The sequence below is a fragment of the Plectropomus leopardus genome, chromosome 9 (assembly GCF_026936395.1).
Source record: "Plectropomus leopardus strain MGB_pleo_1.0 chromosome 9, ASM2693639v1, whole genome shotgun sequence".
Classification (NCBI taxonomy): Eukaryota; Metazoa; Chordata; class Actinopteri; order Perciformes; family Serranidae; genus Plectropomus; species Plectropomus leopardus.
This window is the reverse complement of record NC_142184.1, coordinates 35261234-35281304: the sequence shown is the minus strand read 5'-3', so window position 1 is coordinate 35281304 and position 20071 is coordinate 35261234. Positions and strand designations below refer to the sequence as shown.

Sequence of the window (20071 nt, the reverse complement as noted above, 5' to 3'; positions counted from 1 at the left end):
AGCACCCCAATCATTATCATTTTTTTGTTATTTTTCTGCTGTTTTATTCATTTATTTTCTTGCTGTAAGTGTCACTGTTTTTAGTGGTTGTGATGGACACCAACTGCTATTGTTGCTGCTGATGTTATGTTTTATGTATTGCGTCCCCTTTCATTTACAAAAATAAAAAATATTAAGAGAAAAATAAATAAATTACTATAAATGCATCAATATGTACCTTACTTTACTTAAAACCTGCTAGCCATGTAAACACAAACAGTTTACAGTAACAAAAAAATCAAATAAAAAAGGAAAACATAGTCAAATCGACCAACAGTAATGTTTTTCTGAGCATATATGCACAGAGGAAATACAGTGTGATTGTGACCCGTCCAAGTGATATTCACATTGCTTTACCATCTGTTTGCCGGCTTACACAATGCAAATAGAAGAAAACTTTTGAGGGTATGTAGTCCTCAGGGGAGCTTTCTGGTGGGTAATTCCCCTCAGGCAGTCCCCAAAACTATGCTGCTCATTGTAGCATTGCACATGATTATATTCTCTATTTTTAACTTAGATATTAGTTTAATACATTGCATTGTAGCACAAGGCACAGTTTTATACCTTAAAAACTTTATACACTCAGCATATTATCCATATTATAATTTAAATATTCATATATTAGTGCTAATTGTCTACCACTGTAATTTTTACATTTATATTTTTACACATTTTACATACTCAGCATATTATACATACATATATTTTCAAATATTTACATACTATTGCTAATAGTTTACTCTTGATCTATTTCTATTTTCTATTTGCTATTTTTATAAACTTGTGCTGGTACTTATTTCTACTTGCTACAACTCTCTATGCTGACATCAGAGTGACTGTAGCAAATCCCAACTTCCCCTCGAGGATCAATAATGCATTTCTGATTCTGATTTAATGTTCTCCTGTGTCTTTTTGTTCTGGACTTTTCTCTGCGAGGGTGTGGAGAGCATTTATAAGCAACAGATCTGGTGATGCTTAATTTTTCTGCAGTTGCATAATGTTATGCTGGTGCCACATTATTTGTATTACCATGCAATAAACTGCAGAGAATGCATTTTGCCATGTGTAGTCCTACTGCAGAGTGCACTATATCATCAAAGTGCAACAGACAGCAATTGTGTGTTCTGACCCACTGAGTCTGCAAGTGTGCCAGGCTACCATTGGAGCTTTAAACTGTGATATCAAATGTGCCTGCACAGTGAAGCACATTGCCAAAATATGTATAGTTCTGTTGCACAATTCTGCTATTGACTTCTTTTTATTTACTCATTTTTTGGAGGATGTATATCAGATATAAATACACTGGTGGTGCATGGGAGCATGGTTTCTTACCTTGTACAGTCTCTCCTCAGGGATCTGCTCTCTGACGGGGCTGTAGTCCTGCTGTAGGTCTAATACGAATCCCAGCAGGCCACACTCTGTCTTGTTGCCCACCTGCTTTGCCAGACCGCCCTCCACATCAGGCGGCTGACGCAGAGTGAGTTGGAAGCAAGTTGGGGTGTTAGATAAAAGCAGGTAAGGAGGAGACAGAGAAGGAGACAAGAGATGGATGAGACAGCAGGAAAAAGAGATGACAAAGGATTAAAACAAAGCAACAATAAATGACATTAACTCAGGAGAACTGAAGGGGCTGCGATGAAAAAGAATAAAGGCAGAGCAGAGGCATCTCTGTCTGTGCATGACTCACTAAGATCTTGGAGGTGTAGGCGCTGTTGATAGCGATAGCATTGACTAACAGATCTAGTGTCCGAGGGTTGATCTGTCCAGGGTCCGGGATCACACGGTGGTGAACATCACCTGGGCGACAACAATCTAACTTTAATACATATCAGTTACAATCTCAGTCTATTCCGCCTGTATACTATCTCCATCTGCTGCCGTTTCTCCATCATTACTCAGATAATATGAAGAGCACATGATATTGATGAGATCTTTATATGTAGACACATTTTGCAGATTTATTCTATGACCCCCCATCTGTGACCTGGAAATGAAAAAAAGATAGCAATACACAGTTGTTCTGCTATCAAAATGAAGTTTAGGTCTATGGTTTTAGTGGCGAGTTTGACGGATATGGCCTACAGGCCAAGTGGAAGCTACTGGGTATACATGTAGTATCCACTTCATTAGTGACAGCATTTTAAAGGGGCCAAACACCTCATCCCAACTGGCAACGATGTGAACATCCTTTTTTTTTAGTTCCTCCCAATGAGGATGTCTTAACCCTTTAAAACATGAGCAAAGTAGTTGCTCATGATTTCATTCAAATATATAGGGGGAAGGCAGCAAGCATCTTAAAAAGACATAGCCCAAAAGTTCTAAAAAAAATAAAGTTTTTTATAAATTACCTGAAAACAAGCAACAACAAAAAATTAACAAACTACCTCGAAAAAGTGCTGATCATTTAAAAAAAAAAAAAGATATATCTATATCTTATATATATTTTTTGTGTGTAACATAATTGTAAATATGAAATTATTATCCATATTAATATACTTTTTGGACATTTTTCCCTATTTTTGGAATATTTTCTAATAATCCTTCCCTCTTAACTATCTACTATTATCATTATTATAATGTCATATTTTTAAAAGGTCAAACCTAATATAATATTATAATATAGAAAAATGCTTTGTAGTTTTTTGTTTACTGTAATGTAATTTTTTTTGAATGGTTGCAGGATCTCTTTTCTTGAGGTACATTAGGGGCCACTGCAGCCACTCTGGGAACCATTGATCTAATCATAGTTACTTAAAAATTGGGCCACATGACTTCTTATTCACCTAAGCAGTGAGGATATTGAAAAGTGACTTTTATGTAACCTTTTTTCTCAACATTTACTCAATATCAGCATTACTTTTTTATGATAGAGGACCACAGTCTGCACAGATAATCAATTCATGCATGCCTGCATTCATTTATCATTTTATTTATTCATTATTATTTAAGATTGCTTGCTTGTCACTCACCGACGTAAGTCTGCACAACAGTCATGCGGTTGGTGGTGAGGGTGCCCGTCTTGTCGGAGCAGATGGCCGTGGCGTTGCCCATGGTCTCGCAAGCATCCAGGTGGCGTACAAGGTTGTTGTCCTTCATCATTTTCTACATATGAAATAGTGATGGAGAGCAGAGGGATGTGTTCGGGTTGGATGGACAGGTGAGATGGGAGGGAATGGTGATGAATAGAGCGTGCGCAGAAGGACAGAGGCAGACAGAAACAGATTGATGGAAGGAAGGAGAGAGGGAAGCAGGGTGAATTCACCAAGCGTGAAAATTAAGATTAAGTTAAAAAACAAGATTTTTTTTATGCAGTAGACAGAACTTCCAAAGGCATGCAAAAGCTGATATTGTGTGTGTGTCAATAATGTTTATTCATGTAGGCAATTACATATATAACATGTTGATGTATATCTACTTAATTAATTAGTTACAGTTTTCATTGAGGACTGTGATTTGTAAAGTGGATTCATACACTCCCTTCTACTGTTCCTTTGCTGAATTTAGCTGCACATTTTGATGAACCCTTAGGGACTGTTTGGCACCTTTTACATAGTTTTTATTCTTAATTTTTTAATAATTTTGTCTGTGTTCATGCATATGGCATAATTTATTTTGGCAAGATTGTGTATTTTTCGTTAAGTCTAAAATACACTGTTGAAACAAAATTGTTACATTCAGACTGTTAAGTGCAAAAAATGTGCCATTGAAATGCATCCAAATGCAATTTTTGACCCCACAGCCAACAAAGCATAAAAATGTGCATTGTATTATATCTGGGTGTCATTCTGGGCTTTTGATTTGGAAATTGTCATTTTTCACTGTTTTCCACCTTGTGAAGGCCAGACAAAAAAAGTTTTTGACTGTTCCTTATCCCAGTGGATTATCATGCCTTACAGCGTGGAAAGCGCGTTTAGGTCATCAAGTCGGTAGTGGACCGTAGTGGATGTGATTTGGACGGATATAGCCTGCAATGCCTTTTGTATTTTTTGATTTCACAAATAAACATTGTTGAAAGTTTTTCCTGCTTCATGTGAGTACTTGGGTTCACTTGAAGTTGGAACACGAGTTAAAACCCATGCGCCTTGCAGACTAAGGCCTAGGAACTGTGGTATGTAGAAACGGCCTGACATAATTTTACCATATCTGGCATATGGAGAAAATACAGTACATGCTATATCTAGTAGGTGCACTGTCACAATCAATGTTGCTGCAAATCATTGATGCATTCCAGGCTGTGAAAAAAAATCTGCTTTGCATGTAGTGTATTGAAAATAATTCATTTTTTGCGTTTTTTTTTGTGTAAAAACATAGTGGCATCATAACAAAAACCTGGCATTTAAAGTCAAGTCAAGTCAACTTGATTTATATAGCACATTTAAAACAACCAGGTTGACCAAAGTCTTTTACAGGTAAAAAGGCAAAATAGAATACATCACACAACCTTAAACAATATCAAAATTATCTGCAATATCAACAAAAATAGTCACATTTGTAGGGATAAAAACATCCTCATCCTAAACACAGGCCAGGGAGAAAAGATGTGTCTTCAACAAGCATTTGAAATGCTCTAGCGTGAGGGCAGAACTGATTTTAAGTGGTAAGTTGTTCCACAGGTTTGGTGCAGCTACAGCAAAAAGCTCGATCTCCCCTGGCTTTAGGCCTTGTTTTAGGCACATCCAGGAGCAGCTGGTTAGATAGATAGATAGATAGATAGATAGATATATTTTATTGATCTCAAAACTGAGAAATTGGGGTGTAGCAGCTCCATACAGTAAGAACAAAGAAAGTAAAGAGAAAACAATATTAATAGAACATAAAAGGAATACGCTTAAAAAACTAAAAACTAAGAGACTATACATATATACATATATACAAGTGTAAAGTGCGGAGTGACTGCAGTTGCAGAGGTACAGTAAGCAAAATTTGACCGGAATGTAAGACAACCGACAGTATCTGAATAAATGTTTTAAAAAAAAAGGAACTAAGACCAGAGTTTAAAGAGCAGACAGAGGTGAGTTATTGTACAGATGAATGGCTTGTGGCAGGAAAGATCTCCTGTATCTGTCCTTTCGACAGCGAAGCTGAATCAGTCTGTTGGAGAAGGTGCAACAGATTGATTCAGCTTTAGCAGACCTCAGTGCTCTGGCTGGAGCATGAACATATAGCAGTTCATTTAAATAAGGCAGTGCCAAACCATCAAGTGCTTTAAAAGTTAACAACAAGATCTTAAAACTAATTCTGTAGCGAACAGGGAGCCAGTGCAGTGAACGCAGCACAGGGGCAATGTGGTCTATCTTTCTAGAGCCTGTTAGGAGACGAAAGTTTAAGCTCATCCAAGTTTTATGTTTTAATGTCTCTTAGACAATCAAGTAAAGGCTGCAGTGAACCCTTACTTTGTAATTTTTATGGCATATAAATTTGTATGTCGTCAGCAAAACAATGAAATGAAACATTATGTTTTTCAAAAATAGAACCTAGAGGCAGCATGTACAATGAAAAAAGAATTGGGCCCAAAACAGAGCATGGGTTAATATTCTAAAAATGAATGACTATTTGATATTTATGATTAGGACTGATGTTGGGTTAAAACATAACTTAATTAAAGTATAAAATAATATTAATGCATAATATTTTTTTAAGCTTGATTCTGAAAAGCGCATTTTGTGCGCAAAGCGATATGAGTGTGTGTCATATTAAAGCGGGCCCTAAGGGTTAATGAGCTCAATGATATTTGATTACAAACTGAGTAAGGCAAGATTTCAGCTCTGGTAGAATCAGATTTAAGGCTGCCTTTGACACAGTTGGCCATGGCATACCACCGGTCAGACTGGATAACTGGATTAGGCCCTCAGGCACAGTGCTAAAGTGATTCAAATCTCATCCTCACAACAGGAACTATTTTGTCTTAAATGGGTATTATGCGTCTGAGCAAACCAACATGAGGAGTGGAGTTCCCCAAGGCTCAGTTCTTGGTTTAATAAAATTAAACAATAAAAAACTATACAAAACGATAATATCACCTATCCCATGTAGCGCATATCAACATTTTATGTTTTATATTTCTTATTTTGCATAATTTAATGCATGTTTTTGGTTCTATGTTGATCCTCTGTAACTGATGTTGCAGCCTGTCTCCGCCAGAACACTCTTGAAAAAGTCTTGAAAAAGAGACTTTTAATCTCAAGAGGTTTTTTCTGGCTAAAAGTTTTTGGATTTTGACAGCTGGAAAGTCTGGGACACAGAGAAAATCATACCGAGACTGCTGAGTCGAAAAGAGCACAACTAGGGTTCTGAGAGACAATGGGAGCATGACCTCCTTAACAAAGGTTGTTTCCAATGTGCACACTAATACACTGGTTTACAAGACAGCAGCTCCCACTTTTCCATTTGCTTTGCACTCAGTAAAGTGTATGGGGTGGGAGGGGGGTCTACCTTGACAGAGTAAGCCAGAGATATGGTGACAGCGAGAGGTAAGCCTTCTGGGACAGCCACCACCAGCACAGTGACTCCAATGATGAAGAATTTGACAAAATACTGGATGTAGACCGGAGTGCACTCTGTCAACCACGTGCGACCTGCAACACACACCACACTGCATATTAAGACCAAACCATCCACTTTAAAGCCTCTGGAAACATGGCTTGAAATAACAAGATTGCACATATTATGTTAAAGTGCAGGGTCTTATTAGGTATCTACAAAAATCTGTAGATAATCACAATCTGAGTGAAAATAAATACTGAAGAGGGAACGCCTGTGCACTTACTCCATGCCACACAAGTTTATTGAAGACAACGTTTTTTTTAACTTTTTTTTTTTTTTTAATTATGCATGGAAGACCCTAAACTACATGTTAATGAAGTTTTTGGTGATTTGGGTTCCCAGAAGTTTTAAAGTGTGACTCATGCTCACATGGTCAATATTTTTACCACAATGGCATGAGTACAATGTGTATAGCATGGCATGTGCATTTTAGGGGGATATTGTGCACACACAGACCTTCAACGACAAACGTGTTGATGACAAAGTACAACACCAGGATGATGACGGTGATGGCCGACATCACCAAACCTGTAAAGAAAATTAAAGAACAGTGTGTCAGTCAGTCTGCTCTAGCTTTATTTCATATTTATGTTTGGATATTCTGAAGTAATGCACGCCTGCTGCTTTATCACTCACTGCATTGCTTTACCTATGTGATCAAATTCCATCACAGTTTACAGCACTAGACAGTATGTTTTTATAACATGCCTCTCTGTTATTGAGCTGTAATAAAACATAATTCAGTATGACTCTTCTCATCTGCTGTGCAACGTTTTGCAACTTTTACAATTCATTTATGTTATTCACAGAGAACTTGCTCTGTCATTAGGCTCACTATTGTTTTCTATATATGTAAATAGTTTCTGTGACAACTTATCAAATGCTGCTCACCATTTTTATGCAGATGAAACTGTTTATTGTTCATCCCCCTCAGTAGTAAAAACTATTACAGTTATGCAATTTTAAATGCAGACAAATCCAAAGTCATACCCTTTTCAAATGAAAAAAGTTAACAGCTAATTGTCCTAACCTAATAACCTCTCAAGATGAAACCTAAATTAAGTTTCTTTTTCACTAATAAATCCAGTTTCCTGCTCCAGGCAAGAAAACACCTGAATTTAGCAACATTTTGACCTTTGTTGGACTATAGGGATCTGCTCGATGAATGCACCTGACCAGTGCCTAAAGAAGTTAGATACTGTGTACTATTGCGCTCTACATTTTATTACTGGCTGTGGAAACCGCATACACCACTGCACGCTGCTACTAAATGGCCTTCTCTGTCCATCTGCAGACTCTCGCATTGATTGTTTTTTAGAAATAAAAGTCTACTTGGGCTGGTTCCTTCTTATTTGGGTACATACATGTGTAAAAAAACAGAATCAATATGGTACAGTATCTTCTTGATGTTGGTCCCCAAAGTTCACACAGAACTTGGCAAAAAAAGCTTTTAAATTTGCTGACCCCTCTTCATTCTTCAATAACTTACAGAAGGACCTGATATTGTCTGAGCTGATTACAGTCAGGGGAATTTAAGTCAATTTAAAAAGATCAGGAAAATAGCACTTTTAGTCCATGTGATTGCTACTCTAATTTCCACTGATATATATATATATATATATATGTATAAATGTGTGTGTGTGTGTGTGTGTGTGTGTGTGTGTGTGTGTGTGTGTGTGTGTGTGTGTTCACTATTTTCTTCTATCCCAGTTCCCCAATGACTCGCAGAGTGTGAAAGCTGCCGGGTTTCGGTGTGACAGTTCTTTACCTGCTTTGCCAATCTGAACAGCGAGTTTGGTGAGTTTGCCCTGAAGCACACTCTTCTCTTTCTTCGGAACATTGGTCTTCTTCTTCTCTCTGTCCTCCACCTCCCCTCCTTCTGCACTTTTCAGGGGCTGCATTTCCATGGCAACACCCCCGTCCTGCTTCTTGGCTGAAAACACACACACAAACACACACACACACACACACACAAAAAATGTAAAAACATGTACAGTATACTCTCTTAAGCACCGATTCTGCAGATGAAGTAAGCTCATTCTACATCAGGCACGCACAAACACACCACACACACACACGAACACACACACAAACACACATTATGCACATGTGATGAGCTTTTACCTTTGTTCTGATTGTTCTCCACAGCTCCATCAGGTTGTTTTCCTGAGAGGAAGGGAGGGTGATTGAGACAAAGGCACATTAAGGAATAAAAAGACAAACATATAAAAGAGAAGTGTTAGCATGTGTGCATATTCATCAGGCGGGTTTCCATTACAGATTTGCGCAAAAGTTAAGTGATATTTTCGAAATGTTGATTCCATTGAGTGATGTACTGCGACTTCTTCTCTGGTGATAACATTCTAAGAAGCATGTTCAAAACATTAGCAGCTTTATTTCTATTGCAGCCACCACACTAACTGTCATTATTTACAATCCAAGGCCACGTAGGCGTGTTATGGAGCCATAATGGAAAGACAAGCCCGTTATAGGTGGGAGTGGCCACATATAAGGGATTTCTGGGAGGTGATAGTTCACGATTTTACAGAGGAATTGTGGATTTAAAACTTATGGATGATCCGCTCAACTTTTGAAGAGTTATGTGATGCAATAACAGCTCTTGTAGCTCCTGCTGCATCATGAGTTCCTCCTGACAAACACAGCATCATGTGACCTAGAAAAGCCAAAAACATTTTTCTTTTGTAGTTTTGCAAAACATTGGTTTTTCAAATCACCTGAAATACCACATCATGCAAGCATAGAAAAATGTTTTGCGATAAATGGGATTTTTTTTTAATTGCTGCGTTTAGGCATATTCACAATTTCAATTTGCGCAATTTGAGGGTTAATGGAAACCCGCCCAAAAGTCATATTTCTGATCTTAGGACAGCCAAAGACACACTTCCAGAAAAAGAAAACCACAAAAAACAATACTAAAGGTAAGGATAATGAAGGTGCACACATCTTCATACACTGGGTCAAGAGACTGAGAGACATTGTCTTAAGTTTAAGTCCATCAGAGGTCACTGTCACTTTCATTGCACTGTGTGTTGGGGTCCATATACTAGCTGAGGAAAGGAGCGGGGCAGGTAGACAACTTTATGCTCACATACCATTGGTGACTGTGCTGAAAGTGGCCTCTGCAGAGATGAGCAACTGAGTACTGTCGTCTGTTTGGGGAATGTGTGAGGAAGAAAGGTTTTGGGATTTGGCAAGAAGGGAAAACAAAAGAGAGCAAAGAGGGAAGAATAAAAAACTCAAGCAGTGAATGTGTTTGTAGCAGAATGTTCGGAGATGACTGTATACACTAAACAAAAATTTAAACACACTTTTGTTTTCGCTCCCATTTTTCACAGTTTTAAGTCAAAGATTTCAGACTTTTTATGCACGTGATAGATATATTTCAACTTTGGTCAGAAATTTGTTAAAATCTGTGTTAGTGAGTACTTCTGGCAGGTGCGGCATACACTGTAATAATTGTTTAAACTTTAAAAAAAAAAAAAAAACTAGTGTCAGGCTGCCCTAAATCCTTCAAAGACTGTGAAATTGGTTTGATTTCATTTAAAAACATTGTAATGACCAACTTCAAAGAAGTGATCCAAAACTTTGAAAGAAACAAAAAATTAGCAATTAGCATTAGAAAATTAGCAACACCCCCCACCAAACCATCAAAAAACAATAAAATGGCCTGATAAAAAGCAATTAAAAATTAAAATTAAATCACATTGAAAAATAACTACAACTTACATTCTTAAATTCAGTCAATTTTTAAATTTTAACTCTTTTGATAGCTGGATCGACATCACTTTTATTGTGCTGCATTCAGACTCCTTTGACAAGCATCAAAACTTGGAACTCTGAGCAAATTGGTTTGATTTTCTTTCAAATAATAAATAAAATGAAAAATAAAATAAATGTTTTAAATAAAGGCAATCTGCAACTTGGCAAGAAATGGCCTGCAAATTGCAGAAAGAAAAAAAGATTTAGAAATTTATTTTTTAAAGGGCTGTCAAGAAAACAATATTTATCATAATCTTAAATTTATATTACTGATCTGTCATATTTTTGATAGCTTTATTTTTCAGTTCATGCTATTGTTTTTAAATGGTTTGGTTCCATTTTTTGTTTATTTGTATTTCTTTGGTGCTAATATTCAGGGAATTTTCTTACATATTTAAAATTGAAATTATCTTCAATAATTATTATAATTTTGAAGCACTTTTTTGAAGTCTTGATGGTCTTGTCTTCTGTTAATTTTTTTCTTTTCTTTTTTAATAATGTAAGGTAATTTTCGTACTCTTTTTACTAATTTCTTGCTAATTTTAGGGTCAGTTCTTTTAAGTTGCTCATTGCTTTCTTAATTGTTTTTGTTTTGGCTTCCAAGGCCAATCACCATCCTGATATGCCACACCAATCAGGTGTCTGGATAATCTTGGAAAAGGCGAAGGGCTCAATTATGTGGATTTTAACAAATTTGTGACTAAAATTTTAAAGAAAAGTCTATTGTGTGCATAAAAAAGTCTCAGATCTTTATCTTAAAAATGAAAAATGGGAGCATAAACAAAAGTGTTGCGTTTAAATTTTTGTTCAGTATAGAACGACAAAAAAAATGAATTGAATATAACCTAAGTCTCGAATGAGAGAAAAATCAAAGAGAACAGTGTACAGGCCCATAGCAAACCCACACTGCATGAAGAAAAACTAACAAGTTATGGCATTTGTAGAAATCTTATAAATAATGTATGAGCTCCAGTAAATGACTGTCTGAATGATCCAGCCCACAGAGGCTGCTGCACTGAGTGCAACACATCCTCATGTGCATATAGCACTTTGGAAAACAAGCGATAACAGTTTTTTGGGGTTTTTTTTTTTCATAAAATCACCATCATCGGCTCATTTGTTGCTGTCCATTCTGCACGCCATGATGCTTCAGATGTTTTCTCTTTTTCAAGATGCCAACAACACCACACACATTCCCATACACAAGTAAGAGCTGCAGTGGTAGAGGCATGGATGAGTGCACTGGTAATGATATTAACCTTAAGTGCTTCTGAAAGTATGTGTGGCCTCCGTCGCTGTCTGCAGCTCTGCTCTGACTGCAGGGCCCTTCCAAAACAAATTTGAGCACAGACTAATGCTTCATGCGTTGACCAACCAACACTCTTCCCTGAATCTCCCCGGCTCCCTCGCTCTCCCCTACTCTTTCAATAATTGATTCAATCTGCAGCCTCTCTCTCTCTCTCTCTCTCTCTCTCTCTCTCTCTCAGATTAAGGGGATGGAAGGAAAAACAGGGGAGAGCAAAGGGAGAGATGGGAAAGTGAAAGAGGGCACGGCAGTGGGGTAAACAAGAGACAGTGAGAGAAATTGAGAAAAAATGGAGAGGAAGGAGAGAGGGGGCATGAGAATGAGAGGCATGGAGAGGATGTGGGCTAAATAATCGATGAGGTTAAACTGGTGTGTTTCCTGTTGAAGCTCTTATCTGAAATCAGTTAGGCACCCAACTAAATCCACACACACACACGTGCCGCAGTGTGTGAGCATGGACGGATTATAGGACAATAGGCCCCTGGGCACAGACATAAACAAGCCCCTATCTTTGTGGATTCTTGCAGTTCTTTTGGCATCTCTTTGTAGACTTTTGCAGTCGTATTACATCTCTTTGTAGTCATAATTTGGGGTCATTCTGCTTTCTTTGTGATCGTTCTGTGAGATTCTTTTGTAGATCTTTGTGATTGTTGAAAACTGTTTATAGTAATTTCATGCCTGTTTGTTTGAAGTTGTTTTAAGTTGTTTGTCTTGTGTTTGTCGTAGTCATTTTATGGTTCTTTAAAGTTGTTTGTAGTGTCTTTTTGTTGGAGTCTGTAGTAATTTCATGTCTCCTTATAGTTGTTTTGTTGTCATTGTGGTCATTTTGAGTCTCTTTGCAGTAATTTCATGGGTTTTTTGTAATTTTGTATGTCTTTGTGCTCATTTCAGGGTCTCTAGTAATTTAATGTCTTTGTGTAGATGTTTTTTCATTTCCTTGTAGCTCTTTTGAGTTTCTTTTTAGTAATTTCATGTCTCTTTACAGTTGTTTTGTGTCTTTGTGGTTGTTTTGAGTCTCTCTGAAGCAGTTTAATGTGTCTTTGTAGCGGTTGTGCATGTCTTTGTTTGGAGTGCCTTTGTGTTTATTCCAAGTCTCTTTGTAGTATTTTCAGGTCTCCGTGTAGTTGTTTTGCACATCTTTATGGTCATTTTGGTTCTTTTGCAGTAATTTCATGTCTGTTTGCAGTTGTTTTTTTTCTTAGTGACTGTTTTGAGTCTTTTTGTAGTAATTACATATCTCTCTGAAGTTGTTTTATGTGTATTTGTCATCGTTTCAAATCTTTGTAGCATCCATCCATTCATTCATTTTCTTCCGCTTATCCAGGGTCGGGTCGTGGGGGCAGCAGCCTAAGCAGGGAAGCCCAGACTTCCCTCTCCCCGTCCACTTCTTCCAGCTCTTCCCGGGGAATCATGAGGCGCTCCCAGTCCAGCTGAGAGACATAGTCTCTCCAGCGTGTCCTGGGTCTTCTGCAGGGTCTCCTACCAGTGGGACGTGCCCTGAACACCTCAAAGGGAAGGCGTCTTTGTAGCATCTTTGTATTCATTTCATATTTCTTTGCTTCTTTTGTTGTTTTGAGTGTCTTTGTAATTGTTTTGAATGTCATTGAAGTAATTCTGTGTCTCTTTATAGTTTTTTGTATGTCTCTGTGCTTGTTTCGGGTCTCTTGGTAGTAATTTAATGTATGTGTAGTTGTTTTTCATGTCTGTGGTTGTTTTGAGTCTCATTGTGGTAGTGTCACATATCTTTGTAGTCATTTGATTGACTGTCCAGCAACAAAATATTAACAGTCACTTCAAATAGAGGTTTTGGGGCCCAAGGGGTCAGAGACATATAGGCTTGTACCCGGTAAGCCCCTTCAGTAATCTATCAACATGTGTGAGTATATATTTACTGACTCAAGAGCAGTTTGAGGTATATATAAATGGAGATGGTGCAGATGTATGAGAATGGCTGTCTCATTTTCTGGGTTTCGTTGGCATCTGTTTTCTTCCTCTACTGCTGGCATATTTTAAGAACAAAACAATTTGTGCTTCTGATGCATATCAATATTAAATATGTTTATCTAAAAACTTCTAAAACGATGCAGTGTATCTTCAACAAAAATATCTTTATCTTTCTCTTATTACAGTTAAAAAAAATGTCTGTAAATATTGTGTCTCTCTACTGGTCCCCACTCCTTCACTTACCTTTCTTCTCCTTCCCGTCTTCCTCCATCTCTCCAGCTCCCAGCAGGGTGAAAATGATGCCCGTCTGCGAGTTTACACCCACAGCTGTCACCAGCATCCTGCCCGAGCCCTCCATCACATGGGTACCTTAAAATCCAAATACATTACTTCTTAAGACTGATTTAAGAGACCAGTGGTGCTTGTACAATGCAACAACTTGTGATCTTGCACATTTTTGTGAGGTTCTTTATAGAGCCCTTTCTCAGTGTTTTCTTCATACACAACACATAAACAATGCCATGAGCTGCTCTGGCTACTTGACAGGAAAAAAGTGCTTAGAGCTCAGCTCAACACAACTTCAGCATTCAGGCAGAAAAAAATGATAATTCTTTTGGTGTCTGCCAAAACATAATTCTTATTTTAAAACAAAATTATTGACTGAACTGCAGCTACAATAAAGTTAAATAAAGTAGCTACTGTCATATAATCAGGTCGAATACACTACTGTTATAATAACATTTAATAAAATACAGATATAAGGAAGTTGAATAAGGTACTATAATAATTAGATTTTATTCTAAGTCTACAATTCTACAATTTCATTTAGCAGACGCGTTTATCCAAAGCGACGTACAAAAAGTGCAAAAAGTGCTTCAGGTGTGATTGGTCACAGGTATTGCCATCTAGTGGCAGAAGAAGTGCCGCACAACCACCCCCGTTTCTTTTCTTTTTTTTTTTTTTATTTGAAACCAAAGTATTAACCAGTAGCGATCTCAACATCTGAGATTCAACAATCTCAGTATCACTACTTACGATGACAGTCAACATACAACATCACACAACTTTGTCAGTGCTAGATAATCATTAGGTGCTGGGTTTTGGACCTTCTGACTTAATTTACCCCAAAGGGCAAAGCGGAGAAGACTCAGGTTAAGTGCCTAGGTGTTCTCGGAACAAATGAGTTTTCAATTGTCTCTTAAAAGTAGAAAGGGACTCAGCAGAACGCACAGAGTTTGGAAGTTTGTTCCACCATTTGGGAACAACAGAAGAGAAGAGTCTGGCTAGAGATTTAGAGCCGTGCTGGGCTGGAAGCACCAGGCGTCTTTCGCATGCAGAGCGTAGTGGGCGAGGAGGACAGTAGACCTGCATCAGGGATTCCAGGTAGGCTGGAGCAGTTCTTGTGATTGTTTTGTTAGCCAAGAGAAGTGCTTTGAATTTGATTCTGGCTGCCACTGGAAGCCAGTGAAGAGAAATTAGCAGCGGGGTGACATGTGCTCTTTTGGGCTGGTTGAAGACCAGACGTGCTGCTGCATTCTGGATCATCTGAAGAGGTTTGAATGAGCATGCAGGGAGGCCTGCCAGAAGAGAGTTGCAGTAGTCAATGCGTTAGATCACAAGAGCCTGAACCAGAAGCTGTGTGGCCTGTTGGGTCAGGAAGGGTCTGATCTTCCTGATGTTGTAGAGGGCATAACGGCAAGACCGAGAAACTGAGGCCACATGAACCTTAAAGGTCAGCTGGTCATCAATCATGACACCCAGGTTTCTGGCTGAGTTTGTGGGCACAAGTAGGCTCGAGTCAAGTTGGACACTGATCCGAGGCTGAACAGATGGACAAGCTGGAAAGACCATGATTTCGGTCTTAGACAGATTTAGCTGAAGGTGGCGTTCCTTCATCCATGTGGAGATATCAGCCAGACACGCTGATATCCGAGCTGAGACCGTTCTGTCATCAGGTGGAAAGGAGAGGAAGAGCTGAGTGTCATCAGCATAGCAGTGGTAGGAGAAACCGTGGGAGCGGATCACTGCACCGAGTGAGGTGGTGTACAGAGAGAAGAGTAGGGGACCAAGCACCGACCCCTGAGAAACCCCTGTCGATAGGCCATGTGACCTAGACACCTCTCCTCGCCATGACACTGAAGGATCTGCCTGTGAGGTAGGACTTGAACCACCATAGGACAGAACCTGAGATGCCGAGCTCAGAGAGTGTGGAGAGGAGGATTGTTAGAATTTAATAAATCAAAGCAGGATCCATTGTGCTTTTATTGTGAAGGACCTGGCTCATCTTGATGTTTTTGTTGTGGACTTGAAGCTTCCAGTCAACAGTTGGATGTTAGCGTTAGCAGATACTGAAACAGATACCATGGTTTAACCGTGAGGATTCATTCACTGTGAGCGGGCAACAAACTAACAGTTCTCTAGTTCATATATTACTAATATCTGCAAGTCGTACTGGGTGCTCTGTGGTCACAAAAATGTGACTTAGTCACAATCGGAGCTCTCAATCTGTTACCGCAGTTAAACCTGTTGATTTATCCTCTGTAAGCTGGTAACAAACTAACAACAAAAATGTGTCTATACCTACAGAGACAGACAGACAGAAATGCCATAATGAGCAGATGATATCCTCCAAGTAGCACAAAGGTGACAGAGAGCAAAATCTGTGAAAACTGACCTGAGAGCAGCATAGGGTCCTTATCCACAGACTTGCGTACGTGGTCGGACTCTCCTGTGAGGGAGCTCTCATCTATCTTCAGATCGTTGCCTTGGACCAAGATACCATCAGCTGGCAGCAGATCCCCTGAACACACACATCCACAGATCAGTGTGGGATTCACCTTGTAGTTTATGTCCTTTTTGGCCTGGGGTATGTCAATGCATGCGCGTCCAACAGGGACATTTACATACCAGTATCACTTGTAGATAATATTAGGTTATACAAACATGATACAGAGATCAGCAGTACAGATGAAGCAGAAATAGTCACATCATAAAGATGAAATAGGAGGACAATTTCATATTAAGATTATGGTGACCAAAATTATCCTTTATCAGTATTTTCACAGTATTGTTAAAATTTGCTGAAAAAGCACCGATACGCACGTCAAAGTCCTTTCACCAAGTTTTATATTGAACGCTTAAAATAAAACAATCAGCACTATTCACTTTCTGTTTGCATAAATATTTGAATAAAAACAGCCGATACTTTACTTGAACATTTGAAAGCCATATCAAACATGAATCAACATTAGCAGCCTGCCTCTGAAATGCTTGCTCAAGTGTCTGTGTCACTGTAGATGAGGACAAGGGACCAGCAGCATCACAGGGTTTGCCTGCTGCACACCCACTCTGTAAACAAGGACTAGCAAAACAAACCCACGTAGCATGCTGCGCCTGCAGCTGGGAGACTGCTGCCAACTTCAGTTAATGCTGGACAGGATTTACTGTGACTATTTCAAAGCACAATAAATAAACACTGTTTTAATAATAATTAAAATTTGAAATTGTAATGCATTGTAAAATCTGATAAGTTGATTTTACTTTTCAAAAAAATCTAGGAAATCGAAAAATGTAAGTACTGTGGTAATCCACATTATAGAAGAGCAATACAGACATTCACCAGAGACTGCTGCTTCTTTAAGAAGCAGAGTTCAGACTTGAGGGAAGGGTATTCTGGGAAATGGATTTTGGGAGTTTTGTTGTTAGCGCGGTTTTAGTTTTTACCAGGGATGATCTGTGCGCTTGTAGAGTAAACAGACTCGACTTGACTCAGTCTCTTCGTCTTGTCATTCCTACACTCCCACAGGGCCATAAAACTTGAGATAAAAGCAGAGTCTCAATGAAACCACAATACAATCATTGTTGATTTTACTGACACCATGAGCACCAAAGAAGATGATATTATCAGCATTTTAAGCATGAGGGGATGCAAAAAAACAAGATTAGTAGATGCAGAAGTCTATTTTCTTCTTCTTCTTCTTTTCTTATTTATATTCTAATTTTTTTAACAACATCAATAAACCAAGTTTACTTTACTATATATTCATATTCCAAAACATGTTAACAAAACAGAACTCACAGATCTCTTTAATTCATCACCAGCTAAACCCACTTTGTCATTATGAAGTTAAGTCAGACGAACTTGTTTTACTGAAGTTGTAATTTCATTTATTTTCAAGTTAGAACAACTTCACAAAATTAAGCAAAGACAGCTACATTCCAAGTAACTTAACACTTAGATATAAAGTTAACATAAATTTAAATCTATAGTTATATTTATTATATTTTCTTCCTTTTTCAAGACAATTGGTTTCAAAGATTATTTTAACTAAGATCAACTTGATTTTACAGTGTACTAACCGTCTGGAATTTACCGTGGTTTATCATGAAACAGGCTCACTCGCATTTTCTCTGAGAGTAAGATCAGAAGGTTGATACCACTCGGGTCGCTGTGCTGAATTTGATACTATGTGCAGCCAGGAGGTGATTAACTTAACATAAAGTGGGTATTTTGGGTAAACAGCTTGCCTGGCTACAAATGAAGGTAACTAGAATTACCGCCTCGTGGTTGGATGCTTCGGCCAACCAGTCAAGTTGCAGTTACATTTTACGTTCATGTCTTTCCAGATTCAGATCTAGCCATGACAGCTGACAGTGTTTCTGAAACTGATCTTGTTGCAAAGAAGCTAAAAAATCCCAAAAATCAATACTTGGCACACTTTTTTCTGTCACTAATTTTTAATCTCATTACTTCAGTGTCTGAACAAAAATCTCTTCCCCTCTGTTCCTGAGTTATGGCATTGAATAATGGACAGAAAAACTTTTTTTTTTTGCAAAACATTATGATATCACAGTAAAGTTGACATTTGACCATTTGGATCTAAATTCAATTCAATTTAAAACTTTATTAACGACTAAGGTCAAAGCGAGAACACAATAAAAACAAAATAAATTAACAAAATAATATTAATAATGGTAATGAAAAGGGGACATAAAAATGATGAAATATATAAAAATATAAAAAACAGTCCAGGGTCAGTTAGGCATTTACATACAGGCATGAACGCCAGTGGCTCCAAATTCCAGACTTAAAGCTCACTTCAGTTTAGGATTGGCTAAAGCCAAAATAACTCAATTTTCAGATTTTACCACCCTAAACATATACCTATAATCATCATTTTATCCGGTAGACATTTGTGTGAAATTATGCCACAATAAGTGTATCAATTCTTGAGTTATTGCAGAAAACATGTTTTGTGAGGTCACCTTTGGCCACAAAAATCTGATCAGTTCATTCCTCATACCAATGGATGTTTGTGCCAAATTTGAGAAAGTTCCCAAAAGGTCTTCTTGAGGTATTGCATTCATGAGAATGAGATGGACAAAGGGTCACAGTGACCTTAACCTTTGACCTTTGTCAACCAAAATCTAATCAGTTCATTCTTGAGCCTAAGAGGACGGTTGTGCCAAATTTGAGAATATTCCCACAAGGCCTTCTTGAGATATTGTTTTGACCAGAATGAGACAGAAGCAAGTTCAAAGTGACCAGAGTCTAATCAGCAAAGCTATGTGGACATCTGTGCTAAATTTGAAAAATTCCCCCAAGGCGTAACATGAATTGGACAGATGGACAAACACATGTACGTGCATCTGGACATTGGTAAAATTTAGAGGTGCTAGTAGGGTGATTCTCCTACCTTTGGACAGAGCCAGGCTAACTGTTTCCCTGTGTTCCCAGTCTTTATGCTAAGCTAATCACCTGCTGGCTGTAGCATCTGCAATCTTTCTAATAATACTTAGTGAACAGACATGAGAGTACCATCTACCTTCTCATCTAACTTCCAGCAAGAAAGCAAATTACTTTATTTCCCAAAATGTCAAACTATTTGTTTAACCCATTGAATCCTGAGCACATTGGCATGATTTCTTTCAAAAACATGGAAGAAAGGCATGAGCAACAAAAGAAGTAAGTAAGCGTTTGCGATGGTCTCCTTACCGTATTTGACCTGCGCCATGTCCCCCACCACCATGTCCGCCACAGGGATCTGGATGACGTTTCCTTTACGCACAACAGTAAATTTCTGTTCTTGTTCAATCCGACTCTGCAGACCCCGGAACTGCTTCTCTTTGGACCAGTCATTAAACGCCGTCACCAGGACGACACACACGACAGACAGCAGGATGGCGGCGCCCTCAATCCAGCCAGTGTCACCTTCACCCTCATCCTCTGCAGACGCCGCCACATTCCCACACGCTGGAGAGAGGGGAGCGGAGGGATGGGGGGTTAGACATTTTGTGACATCACAACTGAATCAACTTGTATTTAACCCACCTAAAGCACCAGTTGGCTGGTGGTATGGATAGTTTAGATAGTCTCACTATATTTCACATATGTTACCAAATGTAGATGGAAAGCAAAGTTAAGGGGACAATCTGTGATCCAAATGTAAAAAAAAATGG

The 20071-nt window shown here is 38.4% G+C and overlaps 1 protein-coding gene across 1 annotated transcript in view; it reads right to left on the bottom strand.

The window, feature by feature from the left end:
• atp2b3b (ATPase plasma membrane Ca2+ transporting 3b) overlaps window positions 1-20071 on the bottom strand; it is a 76862-nt gene that overhangs the window by 33771 nt on the left and 23020 nt on the right. The window contains 11 exon segments of the mRNA XM_088082640.1: window positions 1372-1506; window positions 1727-1836; window positions 3009-3141; window positions 6472-6614; window positions 7039-7110; window positions 8351-8515; window positions 8707-8748; window positions 9696-9752; window positions 13856-13981; window positions 16287-16412; window positions 19608-19865. Of these exon segments, the coding sequence (XP_087938766.1) occupies window positions 1372-1506; window positions 1727-1836; window positions 3009-3141; window positions 6472-6614; window positions 7039-7110; window positions 8351-8515; window positions 8707-8748; window positions 9696-9752; window positions 13856-13981; window positions 16287-16412; window positions 19608-19865 (1367 nt within the window).